The 18,758-nt window shown below is 40.7% G+C and overlaps 1 protein-coding gene across 4 annotated transcripts in view; it reads left to right on the top strand.

The window, feature by feature from the left end:
* Window positions 1-12,705, top strand: part of OXNAD1 (oxidoreductase NAD binding domain containing 1) — a 41,351-nt gene extending 28,646 nt beyond the window's left edge. For all 4 annotated transcript variants that reach the window (XM_008514208.2, XM_008514209.2, XM_070575986.1 and 1 more), the window contains 4 exons: window positions 3,001-3,142; window positions 10,328-10,570; window positions 11,345-11,453; window positions 12,120-12,705. In XM_008514208.2, coding sequence (XP_008512430.1) covers window positions 3,001-3,142; window positions 10,328-10,570; window positions 11,345-11,453; window positions 12,120-12,274 — 649 coding nt within the window. In that variant the 3' untranslated portion in view covers window positions 12,275-12,705. The remainder of the gene's footprint in view (window positions 1-3,000; window positions 3,143-10,327; window positions 10,571-11,344; window positions 11,454-12,119) is intronic.
* Window positions 12,706-18,758: the final 6,053 nt, after the last annotated feature.

The following is an 18,758-nucleotide window of genomic DNA, read 5'->3' as shown; positions in this document are numbered from 1 at the left end:
TTTAGTGTATTCACAGAATTGTGCAGCCATCAGCACAAATTTCAGAACATTCTCATCATCCTAAAAAGAACCGTGTAACTGATATCATTCACTCTCTATACTCTCGCCCCCTCAGGTAACCACTGTTCTGTGTTCTGTCTTTATGGATTTGCCTCTTCTGGATGGTTCATATCAGTGGAAGTATATGATACATGATCTTTTTTGTGACTAGCTTCTTTCACTTAATGTAATTTCAGTGTTCATCTGTGTTGTGGCATGTGTCAGTACTTCATTCCATGGTATGGACTACCACAGTTTGTTTATCCATTCGTCAGCTAATGGACATTTAGATTGTTTCCACTTTTAGGGTATTATCAATAATGCTGTTATGAACATTCATGCACATGTTTTTGAGTGGACATGTATTTTCATTTTTCTTGGGTACGTACCTGGGAGTGGAATTGTTGGTCATATGGTAACTGTTTAACATTTTCAGATGCTGCCGAACTGTTTTCTAAAATGGCTGTACCATTTTACATTCCCACCAGCAGTGGATAAAGGTTCCAGTTTCTCCAGATCCTGACTAACACTTGCTGTCATCTTGTTGATTATAGCCATCCATCCTAGTGAGTGTGAAATGATAGCTCATTTGTGGTTTGATTTGCATTTCCCCAGTAACTAATCATGTTGAGCATCTTCTCATGTGCTTATTAGCTATTTATATATCTTCTTTGGAGAAATATGTATTCAAATCTTCCTCCCATTTTTTATTTGGGTTGTTTGTCTTTTTATTACTGAGTTGGAAGAGTTCTTTATATATTCTAAATACAAGTTCCTTTTCAGATATATGATTTGAAAATATTTTCTCCTGTTCTGTGGGTTGTCTTTTAACTTTCTTGATAGTCTCATTTGTAGCACCTAGTTTTTAATTTTGATGAAGTCTGGTTTCTCCATTTTTTCTTTGACCCTGTGTTTTTGTGTCATATCTAAGAATCCATTGCCATGAAGATTTACTCCTGTGCAAATCTTCTTCTAAGAGTTTATACTTTTAGCTCCTACGTTTAAGTCTATGGTCCATTTTGAGTTAATTTTTGTATATGGTGTAAGGTAGGGATCCAACTTCATTCTTTTTGCGTGTGGATATTCAGTTGTCCCAGCACCATTTGTTGAAAAGACTATTCTTCTGCCATTGAATTGTATTGGTACCCTTGTTGAAAACCAGTTGACTTTAAATGTAAGGGTTTATTTCTGGACTCTTAATTCTTTTCCATTGATCTCTATGTCTGTGCTTCTGCCAGTACCACAGTGTCTTCATTACTGTACCTTTATAGTAAGTTTTGAAATCAGAAAGTGTGAGTCGTCCAAATTTGTTGTTCTCTTTTAATCTTGAATTTTCATATTAATTTTACAATCAACTTGTCAGTTGCTACAAAGAAACAGGTTGGGTTTTGATAGGTGTTGCATTGAGTCTGGAGACCAGTTTGGGGAATATTGCCATCTTAGCAATATTAAGTCTTCCAATCCATGAAGATGAGGTGCGTTTCCGTTTATTTAAATCTTCTTGAACTTTTTCAGTGTTTTGTAGTTTTCAATATATAAGTCTTATACTTCTTTTGTTAAATTTATTCCCAATTATTTTATTCTTTTTTATGCTATTATAAATGGAATTATTTTTCTTAATTTCGCATTTAGATTGTTCAATGCTAGTGTATAGAAATAGTTGATTGTTATATATTGATCTTATATCCTGCAACCTTATTTGAACTTGTTTAGTAGTTTTGATATCTTTACAGTAGATTCCTTAGGATTTCCTGTATGCAACATCGTATTATCTACAGCTTCTTCTTCTTCAATCTGGGTGCTTTTTATTTCATTTTCTTGCTTAATTGCCTTGGCTAGCCCCTCTAGGACAATGTTGAGTGAAAGTGATGGGAGCAGACACCTTGTCTTGTTTCTGTTCTTAGGGGGGAACCTTTCAGCCTTTCACCATTAAAGATGTTAGCTATGAGTATTTTGTAGATGCTCTTTATCACTTGAAGAAGTTCCCATTTGTTCCTAGTTTATTGAGTATTTTTATTGTGTAAGGGTGTCACATTTTGTCAAATGCCTTTTCTACATCTATTGAGATGATCATGTGGGTTTTGTCCTTTATACTACTAAATGGTATGTTACATTGATTAATTTTCAGATGTTAAACCAACATTCTATTCCCAGGGTTTTTGCATCTGTATTCACAAGGGACATTGGTCTGTAGTTTTCTTGTGATATCTTTGTCTGGTTTTGGTATCAGAGTTATACTGGCCTCATAGAGTGAGTTGGGACATATTCTTTTCTGTTTTTTATTGCAAGAGTTTGTGAAGGATTAGTATTCGTTCTTCTTTAAATGTTTGGTAGAATTCACCAGTGATGCCATCTGGACCTATGCTTTTCTTTGTGGGAAGTTTTAAAATTACTAATTCAATCCTTTTAGTTGTTATGGGTCTGTTCAGATTTTATTTTGTTTTATTTTTTTGCTGAGGAAGATTTGCCCTGAACTAATATCTGTTGCCAATCTTCCTCTTTTTGCTTGAGAAAGATTTGCCCTGAGCTAACATCTCTGCCAATCTTCCTCTATTTTGTTTGCGGGATGCTGCCACAGCATGGCTGCCAATGAGTAGTGTCCATCCTTGGGAACCGAACTCAGGCCACTGAAGCAGAACATGCTGAACTTAACCACTCAGCCATGGGGCCAGACCCCAGGTTTTATTTTTTCTTGAGACCAATTTGGTAGTTTATGTCTTTCTAGGAATGCATCCATTTCATGTAAGTTATCTAATTTTTGTCTCATAGCTCATAGAATTCCCTTCTAATCTTTTTTTATTTTTGTAACATTGGTAGTGATGGCCCCTCTTTTATTCTTGATTTTAGTAATTTTCGCTTTTCTCTTTTTTTCTTAGTCTAGCTAAAAGTTTGTCAACTTTATCTTGTTGCCCACTTTTAAAATTGCTTCAGCAATAATGATTTATTTACCTTTCCTTTTAGGGTCGATTTCTTTATCCCAGGAGTCTCTGTGGTTGGTGGTTTCTCAATATGCTCCAGCCCCAGACTGCTAGAACAAGAGAGAATGATAGATTTGGCAGTGAAATATACAAATCACCCTCCTGCCCTCTGGATTCACAATCAGGTGAGCAAACTGCCCATTTAAACCTGGAAATCTGAGCATCTCTGCCTCCCACAAAATTTGTGTTCAGCTCGCTTAATCTACGTAAGAAACCTAGGCCTGAGTGAAAGGGTACACGCTCACAAAAGAGCTCCCCCTACATCCAGAATTCAGACTCCAGGAAGGTCAAAGAAGCAGAATCTTTTTGATGCATTAAGGATGACTGAAAGATATTTGGGGACCTGGAAATATCCTCTAGGTTACCAAACAATATTCAGTTTATACTACTTTAGAAACAAAGCATTTTACTTTATATGTAAATTTTTGAAAATTGGCTCTGTATGTCATGTAAATGGTAAATCTGTAAATCAGATTATTTTGTCCTAGCCATCCTAAATAAAGGAAATTAAACTATTCTTCTGTCATTATTTGTAGGGTTAACAATCTCTGAGCACATACTGCTGGTGCCCAGAGCTGAGCACTGCTGAATCCATGGTGCCATTGCCTCTCCATTTCAGTCTCTTGAGAATTCTTCCCACAGGGTTCTGAGAGAGAATCCATATTTGCTGCTAATAACTCATGCTTCCCCATAGGACTCAGCACAATCCCACGTGAAGGTTCCTGTTCGTTACCTACTAGAACTCTGCTAACAAAGAATGAGCTCAGAACAAATCAGTTATTTGTCTTCTTAGTTTTTGACCTTTGTCCCCTTGTTACTGCCATCCCCTTCACTTTTAGAGGTGCCTTCTATATTTACTAGTACCCCTATCCCATCCCCGGCGTTTTCTTATCCCCTTTACCAAAAAGGAATGTACCAGTACAAATATGATTTAACAAACAACATTCTCCCCTTATTTTCCTGGAAATGATGAAGAATCAACAAAGGCAAACAGAAAACAAAAACGCTAATAACTTTATTTTCAGCAGAACTTGGAAACACACTCCAGTATACTTTTCAGAGAACTGTTATGTTCACATAGGAACCTCAGGGGAATAAGTAGAGGAGGGAGGCCAACGACAGCAGATCTCATAGAGCACCAGCCAGATAGCACGGGACTGGGAATGGGGCGGAAACTTACAGCCTCTTGTGACTTTGTTAAATTAACATTTGCTAAGTAGAGCCCCAGGGTGTTGGATGATAAGCCGGTTCACCAGAAGACCACATGAGAAATGGAATTAGAGAGGTTTATTATCACACATCCTGGAGGAAGTGTAGGGCATGCCTCAAGGTCCCACATGGGGAGATCGAGGCAGGGTGCAGGCAGAGAGAACAACAGGACCTGGGGCACATGCCTTTATTAGAGTCCGTGGGTAGAGTGCTTTGGGGTTCCCAGGCAAAGGCCAGATTAGTCAATTCAAACCAAAAAGAGTAGGGTTTTAGTAAGATCCATGGTGATGTTGTCTAAGGGGCACACAGGCGGAAGTCTCTGGGGGATAGGGGAGACTGTCGATTACAAGGGCCATTGGGGAAGTCATACGAGGAACTTACATTTACTTGTCACTCTGCAAGTGTGCTTGCCTGAAGAGCTAGTGTCAGTTTAAGGTCCCCACAGGCCACTTCACTGAACAAAATGGATGGCAAGGCAGCAATACCATGGAGTAGCTTATCCAAACTCTTGGCATAGCCCATGTCTGCAAAAGAGGGTGTGCAAACAAGGTTGAGTTAATTGCCACAGAATTCCCACCTGGATGCAGTTAGGTTCAGTTAGGAGACAGGGTACACAAAGAATCATTCAGACAAGCCATATTTGTAGGAAGCGATATGTCCTCATGGCTGAAGAGAGCTTTTGTGTTGTGAAAACCAGCTAGCTTAGGACATTCTCTTGGCCCATCACCCAGAATAGGACCTTCTTGCAAATAGTTGGTCCCCCCCCAAAAAAAAATCCCGATTCATCTCAATGTCATGAAAGAAATCAAAGAAGACATGAGTAATTGGAGAGACATAGTATGTTCATTGATTGGAAGACTCAACAGAGTAAAGAAGTTGGTTCTCCTTAAATTGATTTATAGATTTAACAACACCTATCAAAATCCCAGCAGGATTTTTTTTAGATACAGATAAACTGATTTTAAAATTTATATGGAAGGGCAAAAGAACTAGAATAGCTAAAACTGTTTTGAAAAAGAATAAAGTGAGAGGAATCACATTACTCAAATTTAAGATTAAAATAAAGCTACAGTAATTAAAACAGTGTGGTATCGGTGAATAGATAGACACATAAATCAACAGAACAGAATAAAGAGTTCAGAAATACACTGACACACGTAGACCCCTTTGATTTTTGATGAAGGTGCCAAAGAAATTCAATGGAGAAATGATAACCTTTTCAACAAATAGTGCTGGAACAATTGTACATCCATATGGAAAAAAAGAACCTAAATCTCATACTTTATGTTCAAAATTAACTCAAAATAGTTTGTATATCTGAGTATAAAACATGAAACTGTAAAAATTTTAGAAGAAAACATAGGAAATATTCTGAACTTGAGGGTAGGCATAGACATGACACCAAAAGCAAGATCCATAGAAGAAAAGCTTGATATGTAGGACTTAATCACAATTAAAAACTTTTTCTGTAATAGACACCATTAAAAGAATTTTAAAAAACAAGCTACAGACTAGGAGAAAGTGTTTGCAAATTAGATATCCAACTTGTATCTAGGACTTGTATCTAGAATATATAAAGAACTCTCAAAAGTCAGCAAAAAGAAAACAACAAACAGAATTTTAAAAGAGGCAAAGGATTGAACAGACATTTCACTAAAAAGGATATAAGGATGACAAATATGACAAATAAGCAATGAAAAGATGTTCAATATCATTAACCATTAAGGAAATTAAAACCATTTATAGTGGGGTATCTCTACAGACCTTTTAGAATGACTAAAATTAAAAATACTGACAATACTAAGTGTGACCATATATGTAGAACTCTCTTATATTGCTAGCAGGAATGCAAAATGCTACATGCATTCTGGAAGACATTGGGCAGTTTCGTATGAAATTAGATATACACTTACCGCAAGACCCAGCAATACCAATCCTGGGTTTTTATCCTAGAGAAACGAAAGCTCTGTTCGTGTAAAAACCTATACACAAATGTTTACAGCAGTTCTATTCATAATTATCAAAAACCAGAAACAAACCAAATGCCCCTCAGCAGGCGAATGGATAAACAAACTGTGCTACATTCATACAGTGCACCACTGTTCCGCAGTAAAACCAATGAACTGTGGAGGCACACAACAACTTGGGTGAATCTCAGAGGCATTATGTCAAATGAAAAAAGCCAGGCTCAAAGGTTACGTATTGTACAATCCCATTTATGTCACGTTCTGGAAGACAAAAATACAGTGATGGAAAACAGATCAGTGGTTGCCAGGGGTTAGGGGTGAGGAAGGGTATTAGCATACAGGGATAGTGCAAGAGAGTTTTTGGGGGGTGATGAAACTGTTCTATACTTTGATTTGGTGGTAGTTACACAGATCTATGTATGTGTTAAAATTCATAGAACTCTAATGCGAAAAGTAAAAAAAAGGTTTACTCTAAGATAAAGGTTAAAAAGATTTTTAAATTTCTAGGGACATAAAAAATATGTATTCTTACGGTTTGCATGTCAAGTTGTGTCTGTTCAGAATAACCCCCACTGCCCACCTTAGCGTTTCCATTGTAGGTGTATCCTCAGGTTTTTACCTTCCGACCTTCCGAGTCCTTCCTTTAGTGTGGCCTCAGCTGCCTCATTCCTTATTAGATTCTCTTTAGATTTTACACCCATTACTGTCTCTAGGCTGCGTCCTAAGTCTCTAAAATATGCCGCTGGGGTTTGACCAGCAAGGTGTCCATGTGCCTCATGCTCAGTGTCACAGTGAGCTTAGCCATCCCTGCTCCCAGTGCCATGAGCCCCCTCCATTTGTCAGCCTCCCACATGACCTGACCTGGTCCTGGTCCACAGCCCCTGCTTGGTTTCATGCCTCATTGGCATTTCAGTGAGGGAACTTAGTCTTAGAGGCTGTAGAAGATCTCCAAGTGGCATTGCTTGAATGCACATCCTAATTGTAGTGCCTGCTCAGCTCTGCCCGGCGGGAGTCGCAAACAGCCTTTATGGAGTCAGATTTTTCTTGGAACCATTCTGAGGTGGCTATTTTCCTCCTGAGGATTTGTCTTATTAAGTTATTAGAGTGGACAATGGGGGCACGTGAATGTCTGGGTGGCAGCAGGCTGCTCTGTTGGGACATGGGATAAAGTGCCATAAACGTCTTCCTTTATTTTATCTGCTTTGGCTCAAGCTCCTGGCAGGGTAAAGGTTGCTAGACAGCTATTGTGTGCTGGGCTCCAGTTGCTGTGGAAAAGTTGTTTATTTCACAAGTAGAAAATCTATACCCAAATTAGATACATTGCTGTGTAATTGAAGGTAATGCCCTTTACTCACTTCCGTATTATACTGCGTGTACTGTGAGTCTCGTGCTCATGCCACCCTGGCAGTTTTTATTGATCAACAAAAGACAAAGATGGCTTTTGATTCTTTCCAGATGCTAGCAAATTAGAAGATAGACCCACTGAAGATTATTTTGTCACTAAGGAGACGACAGGCTTCTTGAGTGTTATCTTTCCCTGGGGCACATTTTCTTGCCAACTTCAGGGTTGAAAATACTCTGGTTTCTAAAAACAATAACCTAAAGACTTTGTTGTCATTATTAAGCATGCTGAAGATGACCACTGGAGAAAATTCTCTCTCTCTGATTTCTTAGTCTCTTTTATTCTTAGATTCTTAGAGATAAAGAGCGAAGTATAGAGGCAAGCGGGGGTGGAGGGGGGAGCACAGAGATGAAGTCTGTTGTCATTGTTAGGAAGAGCCCCTCGGATCATAGATTCTGTCCGTGGGACTTGGAAGGAAGGGGCATTTAAAGCACTTCGGTAGCCCGTGTAGCGAGTCCTAGATTGTAGTTACTCCTAACAGAATGCTCCCCTGCTGCTAATTTCTTTTGTCAAAAATGAAAACCCACTTACCATCCTTTATGTAAAAAATCTCCTACATATTTAAAACAGTTAAGTTTAAATAGGTTTTTTCCCCTTAGAGAAAGGATTTCCATTCATCTAACAGTCCTTTACCAAAAAGGACCTGCTTTGTGAATTCAAATAATTTTCCTTTTTTCTTAGGTTTTCTCTAAGATTAACTCTACTTTAAGCTGTGGAGTCCCAGATTAAATTGCTGTCAAAAAGTACTTGCTGCTTACCTGCCATGCAAGAGGCCAAGGTGTGAATGCCAAAGATTTGGTCTTCAGAAAGCACTTGATAACGTTCATACTTCTTAGGAGGGTGTTTATCTAGTTGATTTAGGTCAAGATTGTGTGATGGAATAATCCTGTGCTCTTAGGATAAATTTATTCCTAGGGTTTGTGTTTTAGTGACAGGGAAGAAGGAAGCTGGCAGCCCCAGCACTTTTCCTTCCGTGACCAAAGACCGAAATACCCTCTTATATGGAGTTTGATGCCACTAGAGACATCTGCCCCGCACTGTGTCATGTGATGCGCATCTCAGCTCTGTGAGGACGGGGGTGGTACCCATTTTTCAGATGCACAGCAGAGGCTCAGAGAAGTGAAGGGGCTTGCTGGATTTCAGAGGGGCTGTGATTAAAATTTAGTCTTCTCGCTCCTAGATCAGTGGGTTTTTCTCCAAACTAGGGGTTCTCAACCCTGTCAGATCCAATGCTCCCTTTCTAGAACTATCTTGAAATGAAATTCAAAGTTAATGAATCAATGCATAAAAATTTAAAAAAAAATAACAGTTTTCAAAGGAGAAATAAAGGAAAGTGATTCGTAATCAGAGACTGTGTATTTCAATATATAAGTAGTGGGGCATATCTAAGCTAGAAGATAGAATGAAGTAGATGGCTGTCTGCCAGCATAGAGTCACTGTGAACACGCTGTCTGCAAATGCAGATGGTACAGGTGGTCGTATGGTGACAGAACCATACACACATGTCACAAACTGGGATGTGGTTTTCCAGAACAGTGAATGTGCTTGGTGAAGTTCTGAACCCAACCCAGTACAGTCTACATGGCGGTTACATTCTGGAAAGTTGGGTCAGATCTATGCACAAAGTACTTTGAATTTTTTTCTAAAATGAGTTAGGGTCTGGTCTCAGATCATTGCAAACCAGTGTTCGTCCTACATGTACGTCCCATGGGTCATTCAGAGTCTGTGGGGGGCAGTCCCGTGCATTGCAGATAACAGTGTGCTGCTCAGCTGGCTGTTGGAGTCAAAAAAGCCCTGATTGGTAGCATTTGCTGATTTCTCTGCTGTTAGCACTCCTACAATGGCTGATTTCAAACTACTAGTAGAAACCGGCTCACAAAATGCCTGCAGATTTAACCATCAGCTTAGTAGCAGCCAGCCAGCTCCAGCACACCACTCTTGCTGTGCCCTCTAGATGCCACTTGGGTTCCCCAAATCACTATAAGAATAAAATAGGGTCACTGCAAGTTTCCAACGCCCCCTTCCCCTGCTGGGGCAGTATCGCCCCCATGGAGAACCAGTGCATTCAGCTCTGATGGTATTTCTGGTGTAATTGACCCCACCAAACAGTAGAGGCCCGACCTGGATGGGTGTACATGGTCCTCACCCCCTGCTGTGACGCCTCTGGCTGCCTGTTTTTGCTGCTCCAGGGAGAAGCGAACAGTCCTGAGCAGTGCTGCCGTGCTGGCCTCAGCCTGTGGAGCAGGTCTGCCACCAGGAGGAAGCCCCCAGTGCCTATGCTCCCCAGCCCTGAGGAGCCAGGGCAGCCACAGTGCAGTGACACTTGCCCCATCCTGCCTCTCTCAGCTCCATGGCTTTGGTCAGAACACAGGAGCACCACTCAGAAAAGGAAACTCCCACTTCACAGCTGTATCCTGAGTCCAGTGCCTCTTTCCACAACCCAGTTCATCATCTAAGAAGTTAACAAACGGAAAGATGGCTGAAGCGAGCCTTCTTTTCTCATACTGGAGTGGCTGTGCAGTATGGATCAGCAAGGTGGAGTAGCAAATGGCCTGTGTAATAGACAAGTGGAATCAATTCACAGGGCTCTGGGAAAATTGAGAGCAAGCTGTAAAACTGGTGCTACACACTGATAAAATTGCAGGAGGTAGATGTAGTCAGTTTCATTAAAGAACATTTGGTTTAAGACCTGTGCTACAAAGGACTAAAGGATCTTTTCTTTCCTGCCTTAGTGTACACTTGACTCTGAAGTGGCCGTGAGAGTGGGTGGAGAGTTCTTCTTTGACCCGCAGCCTGCAGACACCTCTAGAAACCTCGTGTTGATTGCAGGGGGCGTTGGAATTAACCCTCTGCTTTCCATCCTACGACACTCGGCAGATCTCCACAGAGCACAGGCAGACAAAGGAAGTGGCTATGCGATGGGAACAGTGAAACTCTTCTACAGTGCAAAAAATACCAGCGAACTCCTGTTTAAGGTAAGGGAGAAATGTGTGTTTCATAGGTTGCTGTAAGCAAACTTGTGTCATGGTATTCCTTGTCCATGGAACTTTCTTCTCTCAGTTCTGTCTTCTCTGCACCGGTTCAAACGAAAGGCTTGACAAGGCTTAATTGTGTCCAAATGAGAATTAACGAACACTCTTACCCCAGACAGTTAAAACGGCTCGTGTTGAGGAGGCTCCCAGGGGAGTGACAGGATAGGGCAGGTTTGGTGGGCTTGAATCCAGAGGTAGATGAACTGAAAAGTCACCAAGGCCCTGAGATTCCAAGTCAGGAGACCTGCAAGTGGGCTTGTGTGTCACAGGAGTAGGTGAGGCGTCCATAGTTTGGACCCAGCTGGGTAAATGAAACCCCCATCAGTCGCATCTGTTGAAATTAAGAACATTCAGGAAGGCTTTCACTCGGATTGCTTTGCAGCTGCAAGGATGTGAACAAAAGAACAGAAACAGTTAAAAGACACAACTGTGGTCAGTGAAACTGCTGCTTAATTGCCAATGCTTGAGAAAAAGGAAAAAGAAAAACTCCCGGGGCGTTAGTAATATGCTGGTTAGCATATTCAGATTTCAATTAAAGCCAAATAGCCCTCTGTACTCGGACGCTCTGGCCTGCTAGGCTGCAAACAATATCTCCCTAAGTAGAGCGCGAGTGACAGACGTGTACAGAATGGGAGTCGAGGTTCGGCGTCAGTGGTTGTGCACATCTGTTTTGATTTTTTAAGATTGTAGTGTGACCAAATATGTTTGACATTCCAGAAGAATATCCTCGATTTAGTAAATGAATTTCCTGAGAAGATTGCATGCAGTTTGCATGTTACAAAGCAGACTACACAAATCAGTGCAGAACTCAAGCCATACATCACGGGTGAGTCCCCTGAAGATGTTTTGACTATCTCCACACAGTTATTTGGCGGACACGCCGGCTGATTGAGTGTAGATGCCTTATTGCTGGGAGTTGCCGGCTGGGAATGTCACTACCTGGGGAATTGAGAGATGATTCATCATGGAGAAATAAAGAGAGATTTAGTTGGTTTTACTTATTATATACAGGTTTCCTACTCCCCACATTAAAAATTTATTTTCCACATTTTTGTGGAAATGATCTTTGCATCATCACTGTAGCATGCATACAAAGAATTTATATTCCAGCTTTGACTGAATGGATTCCATTTGCCATTAATGGCCATTTAAATTACTCGTGGTTTCCCCTGCTTGGAAGGATTTTTCACAACACAGTTTATTTACTTTGTTGAAGGCAGTTTTAAATCTCTACCAAAGATCAGTGAGCTGGCTGGCTGTGTCCGAAGAGTGCGTTATGCTGAGCTTCCCACTTTACTTGCCGTAGTTTAGGAAACCTGGAGATGTACCCTCTGCTCGGGTCTGGCCCCAGGAGCCAACAGGAGCCATCATGTGAATGACTCTAGACTCATTAAGCTTGAGTTACTGAAAATATACACTGTTGTGGTTAGTCCTTACTCATTTCAATACAAACATGTCTGGCTTAATTTGGTGTTTATCTGTTTTTTGGTAGAAGGAAGAATAACGGAGAAGGAGATAAGAGATCATATTTCAAAAGAGACTTTGTTCTATATTTGTGGCCCACCTCCGATGACAGACTTTTTCTCCAAGCAACTGGAAAACAGCCATGTTCCCAAAGAACACATTTGCTTTGAGAAGTGGTGGTAGGGAGCGGGCACAGACAGAAAGGAGAAAGCTGTGAGATCTGCTGAGACAGTAACAGATGTTGTGTTGTAGGATTTGTGGCAAGATGAACTTACCTCTGCTAAGGCTTATTTTTTATGGCTGTGAACTAAGTGACCAGCTGGAGAATAAAGAGGAGCCAGTGACAGACTTAAATGATAAACTTTTTGCAAAGACTTCATTGATTAAACTCTTTTTTACTATATTGACTTTCTTTTATTAATAACTATTTGATTTTCTCATGATGTACTTTGAATTGGTCAATATAGATTTTCTTTCCCCTTAGGGAGAAAAAGGACATATATTTACATTTAATCATATGAAAATGTGGTTTTTCCTGTGAAAAGTGGGCTATCGTTAAATTATTTGACAGGAACTATATATCTTACATTCAATAAACTGATAATTTAAACACATGCTTAATAATTTTATGTTGAAAATTCTTTATAGTCTAATGTCTTCGTTTACCTTACTATGGCCTACAGCCTTGTTTCTTTGGACCATCAAAGTTGCGTTTGGAAATAGAAAATTGTTAGGAAAACTGCCTTAGGGAATTGAATATCCAGCATATTTTCTTAATTTTACTGAACATCCTAGGTGCGTATACCCTGGCTAATTGTTAGTTTCTTCTTAGATGAAGCCTTCTGTGCTCTGTGTCTTGGCCGCCTGCCTTAACGCTACATGTGGGAGGCGGCTTCTTGTTTGGGACAAAGGCATTGGGGACTGCTGTGTCCATGTTGAATCTGCCTTCAATGGCTGGGCTGGCTGGCTGGTGAAACATGCTTAGGAGTGATTAGGGGGTACAGAACTGTTTCCAAATGCTGCTTCTCCTCCTTTTTATTTCATTCCTTTGCCAGGGTTGTTTCTGGCACCAGCAGCTCCTCAACACATACTTGTTGAATGACTGAAAGAAAACACCTAACATTTAACTCCTTGTCAAGCCTGAGGTTAGGAGGCAGTCCCCAGGATGGGTAGAGAGGATGGTGGAGCCTCATTCCAAGGCTGCTCTGATGAAACTGCTAGAAAGCAGACTGTAGTTCTTAGCTTTGTTTAGATTTTTAAAAATCTAAAAGAAATCCATGGGCTAAGGCCAGGCCATCCTTTCTGTGACAGGCAGGCTCGGGCCCAGGACTGCCTGCTTGCAGAACACTGTGAGGGTACAGGGGGTCTGGGAAGAAGGACAGATCAGTGCTGGGGACCCAGGAGCTCCAGCTGCGGAGATTCTGTTCTGGAGCTGACGAGAGAAGACAGCTTGTCCTTCTAATCTCTGTGGCTGCAGGCCTCACAGGGACTTTGAAGCTTAAATGCATAATTGGTTTGCAGGGCCTGCCAATGCTGGCATTGCCATTGTAGCCTCTGCTTGTTTTGAATTTTGTGAAGTTTAAAGCAGGAATTATTTGTCAACTATTCAGATCCCAGATTTGAATTCAGCAGGAGGAAAGGAGGGCCGGTGACCTGATGGGAAAATCAAATTCCATTCAAGGCAGTGATCATCAGGAGCGTTTTGGAGGTGTAGAGAGTGTGAGAAACTGAGTCTATGAGGAGCCCTGACTCAGCAGGTGGCCGAGGCTGGGCTTCAGGGCTGAGTACTCACAGGGCACAGGAGCATAGCACAGTGAGATTCAGGGATGTGGGAGCAGCAATCTCTTGTGCCAAGCTCCTTCTCTTGTGCCAGCTGGCAAAGGCAGCTGACAGGGGAAGAGACAGAAAGGTATGGAGAAAGTGCCAACCCTGGGCCTTTTGTGTTGGGAGTGGAGGTGCAGGGTGAGCATCTTCAGTGCCACATAGGATGGGAGCAAGGTGCTGCCCACTGCCTCTGTCCAACCAACACCACGGACTCCGTGACTGCTGTTGTCATAGAGCAAGGCCCACCTGTCCTGGGGATTCCAGCTCCGCCCACCACCCTGCCAGCGACTCACTGTCACCATCTGCACACTGTGGAGATGGGCCAGGTCATGACCTTTCCCTAGACTATAGCTCCTTCTGATTCTGTTGTTTCTGGTGCTGAGTGCTGAACAGTATTTCTGCTCTGCTGGCCCGGAATGTCCTGTTGCCCTCACCTACCAGGCCAGTCAAGATCTCTGGTACTCACATTGAGCTAACTCGGCCAAGGTGACTTGGAATTTATAGTGTGGTGGCTGAGAATGTAGTCTAGCGAGAGCCTTTGAGCCAGACAGCCTGAGTTCAAATCTCAGCCATGTCACTTACTAGGTAGATGACCTGAGTAAGTCACTTATGCCTCAGTTTGTAATTACACTTGCAACTGCATATAAAATAGAGATAATAATGCTACCTATGTCATAGGGCTGCTATGGGGATTAACTGGGATAATACATGCAAAGTGCTTGGCAGAGAACTGCCTGAGTGTGTTATTAATTTGCTGTTCCTTGTCCTATTCAGAAAGGATTTCAAGAGGCTGGATGGCTTAGGTTTAGTCTACTCACCTGTAACCATCATGCAGATAGGGCCTTGCGTTGTTCAGTGCTGTGCTTGGCATATAATAGATACTTAATAAATATTTCTTATGTGAGTAAAAGAGCCTGCCCTGAGCTAATGACTGCATTAAAGGAATTCTGAAGGATTTTTCTGGCCCTATCAGTTTGTGAAAAGATGTTTCTTCTTGTGACATGAGACCCTTTCACAGTCTACCCAAGAGACAGGTTAGGCTACTATATGAGCTTTCTCAAATTTTAAGTGTTAGTATGAGTACCACTGCTTGCCAGAAAACAGATCAATTACCAGGTCTTTCCCAAATAGTCCACCATTAAAGGGCCTTTCAGTGAGGCACAGAGCCCTTCCTCACCAACAGGGTGTCTGCAGGTGGACGTGGAGCTCTGAGATTAGGATGTTCCCTGGGACCCTGATCCTGGTCAGTAGCCCCTACTTAAAAAAAAAAAAAAGAAAAATTTCAAAGGTATGCCGAAGTAGAGAAGACAGTAAAATGAACTCCTGTGCATCCATTACCCAGTGTCCGTGATTATCAGCATTCTGCTGTTCATTTTTGTCTGCCCTCACCTTCGTTGTGTTTTGTTGTTGCTGGTGCATTTTGAGGCAAATCCTAGAAACTATGTCACATGACCTGTAAACTCTTCAATATATCTTAACAGACACATCACTGCAACATGACCACAGTGACATCACCATACTCAACGTGAGTAACAGTGATTCCGTAATAGCATCTGAGACCTTTCAGCATTGTTTCCCCCTCTGCCTCAGAGTCCGCACGTTGCATTCGGTTGATAGGTCTTCTAAGTTTCTTTTAATCTATGGCACCTTCTCCCTACTGCATAGACACATATATAGACACTTTTCTCCCCCATCATTCGTTGAAGAAACTGGGTCATTTGTCTTACAGACTTTCCTACATTTTGAACCCAGCTTACTTCCTCAAGGTGTCATTTAACATGATCCTCTATCCTCTGTATTTGATGTAAACTGGTAATCAGGTCTAGAGCTTACTTAGATTCAGATTCAAGATCTTTGTTTGCAAGACTACATCGTAAGTGGTCTTTTGTGCTTCCTATTTCATCACATGAGGAGGCATGAAATGTCTGATTGTCCCAGTTTTAACGTTGTTAAGCTTGATCAATGGGTTCAGCTTTCGTCAGCCTGATCAATCCAGTGTAAAGTTCTCTGTCAGCCTTTCGGCCAATTATCTTAGTAGCTGGTGATCATTGGCTATACCTACTATTTCACTAAGGATTAATTGTCCATTTCTATCATTTTTCCTGCATTTATTACCTGTGATTCTTCTGTAAAGAACTTTCCCTCATTGACTTAGCCCTAAAATGAGTCTGAGGAGGGAAGACAGGATCAATGCTTGATTCTTTCCCTTATTGTCTATTATGAGTTGGTGCCCTAGCCACCTCAGTGATGACTGGTGAGATTTTTTTAAAGTATCATTATGAACTCATGGCTTTTTATACATCTGGTGGTTTTCATCCACTGCAGTCAATTTTCCCACGTTCAGCTTGTTTCAGGTTGCTCCTGCTGTGTTAGTGGTCCACACTAAGTCACGGGGGTTGATAATGTTCTGGGCTCCTAGAGTTGCAAAAAGTGCTCTAATAAACAGGAAGGAGGAAAAGGAGATGGGTGTGGTGTCAGGAAGCCACATGAAGAAAATGTTTCAAGGAGGATGGACTGGTCACCTGTGTCGTTCTGCTAATAATGACAGGAAAGATGAGTTCTGATGAGCAGCCATCAATTTAGCATCTGGAAGGTCTTAGTGATCTTAATCAGATGGATGGTAGAGTGAGAACATTGGAGTGGGTTTAGAAACAGCTGGGAGGAAAGAAATTGTAATGAGTGAGTGTAGAAAATAGTTCCAAAGAATTTTACTGTAAAGGGGAGGAAAAAGATAGGATGGGCTTCATTTTTTTAACTCATTTTTTAAAATTGTCATTTTTTTAAACTTTTTATTTTGAAGTAATTGTAGATTTATAGAACAGTTTCAAAGGTAGTACAGGGTTCCCATATACCCTTTACCAGCTTCTCCAAATGTCAACATCTTACATAACCATGGTGTATTTATCAAAACTAAGAAATTAGCAGTACAGTTAAATTGGTACAGTACTATTAACTATACCACAATTAGTTTCTTTAGGAGGAAAGAAATAACAACCTGATTGTATGAAAAACCATGAAAGAGTCATTTAGTGGGACTTCAGTTGGGGAGGTGATAACTCTTTCTAGAGGATGATAAATTGGTTAACTTATTCATTGAGCATCTACTATTGCACTGTGCTAGAAATGAAAAGGAAAGTATAAGACAAAAATTATCTTGAGGAGCAAGTTAAATACTTTGGGAAACTATTTTTTTTGTGATTGAAATGGAAATGCTTTGGGGGAAAAATGATTTTTTTGCAACTATCACTGATTGAAAGAGAAGCTATGGAAGATGGCTGTCTGGGTGAGTCATTGGAGCGATGTTATCCTAAGGGTGGAGGAGCGGGAGGAGGTGGTGGAAAAGGTTGGGGAGAATTGTTATTACTGGACACATAGCTGCAAGTGTGTATACATGCAAAGATGTGAGTACCAACATACGCGTGCGTGCAGTGATTGTCAAACAGTATCCAATGTCACGTGCCTGACATTTCTGCCTGACCTTTTTTTTTCTTTATGAATGGAAAACAGCAATTTCCTTTATTCCTGGGCATTGCAGATGATCATATGCTCATAATTTAATCTGAGAGCTCTTATTTCATTTTATTTTAAATGAAACTCAAAGAAGTATACTGTTCTTCTCTTAGAGAAGCAGTGATGTGTTGTTTTTAATATTACTCTTTCCTAATATGCACATAGGCAGCACGCGTGGTGATGACACATAAAGATACCCGCTAGCCCACCATCAAATCAAGACCTGCATTTTAAAATGTTTTGTGCTCAGGAGTCCAGACTTTCCTAGTAGTTGAGTGGCCATCTTGATTCAGTCTGTTCTGAGTTCTTAAAAACCCTGCGGGAGCCCATTAGCCAAACCTAATCTCTTCCATCTCATCCCATGCCCCATTTTGCTATGCTTGAGTCTACCAAGATTTTGTCCATTCTTTTGTTCTTTTTTAATTACCCGATAAATATGGTTGTATAAAAATCAAATAATATAAAAGTACCTACACTAAACTGCTGAAGTCCTCTGGTCCCCTGTCCCACTCCCCCACCTAGAATGAACTTCTGTGTAAAGAGCTTGCTAGACATTTTACGATGTGTTAACATGGAATACATCCATAGATATGTGTACTTGTGGATTTCATTCTTTTAACACAGTCCACATTATGGATATATACCATAATGTACTTAAACATATCTCTATGACACACATTTAGTCTGTTTCCAGTTTGGGGTTATTACAAACAATATTGCGGTAAACAAACTTGTTTGTATAATTTTTGTGCGTGTATTCTTGTACAATTGCCAGAAGTATCATTTCTGGATCAAAAGTTGACTGGTGGATTGCCAAATTACCCTGTAAAATGCCTTACCGATTTATATGCTAATAGAGTATGAAAGTACCCATTTCCCTACCTTCTGGCCAACACTAGATAGTCTAAATCTATAAACTTTTTCGTAGTCAGTTGGGTGAAGGATTTCTTTTTAATTAATTTCCTGATTGCTCCCTAGCATCTTTTCGTAAAGTGTTTTAGCCATTTCTCTTTTTTCTTTTGAGAATGGTGTGTGCACGTTATATCTGTTTTGATGTCTAATTGATTTGTAACTCTTTATAAAATTGAATGAATATAATCCTTTGTCTGTTATATGTATTGCAAGTATTTTTTTTCTCACTCTGTTACTTGTCCCTGAATTCTGTTTGTTATAACTTATACCAGGGTTTTAAATTTATATATAATCAAATGTCAGTCTTTTCCCTTGGCTTTTATAGATCTCTTTTCTTCTGGTACTTTTACAGGTTTTTAATCTGTTGGGAATTTGTTTTTGTGCTTGATAGGGGATAGGAATTGGACTTTTTCCATATGGC

Source organism: Equus przewalskii, chromosome 15 (assembly GCF_037783145.1).
Source record: "Equus przewalskii isolate Varuska chromosome 15, EquPr2, whole genome shotgun sequence".
In the NCBI taxonomy this organism is placed as follows: Eukaryota; Metazoa; Chordata; class Mammalia; order Perissodactyla; family Equidae; genus Equus; species Equus przewalskii.
Note: the sequence above shows the minus strand (reverse complement) of the source record. Positions and strands in the feature narration are given on the sequence as shown.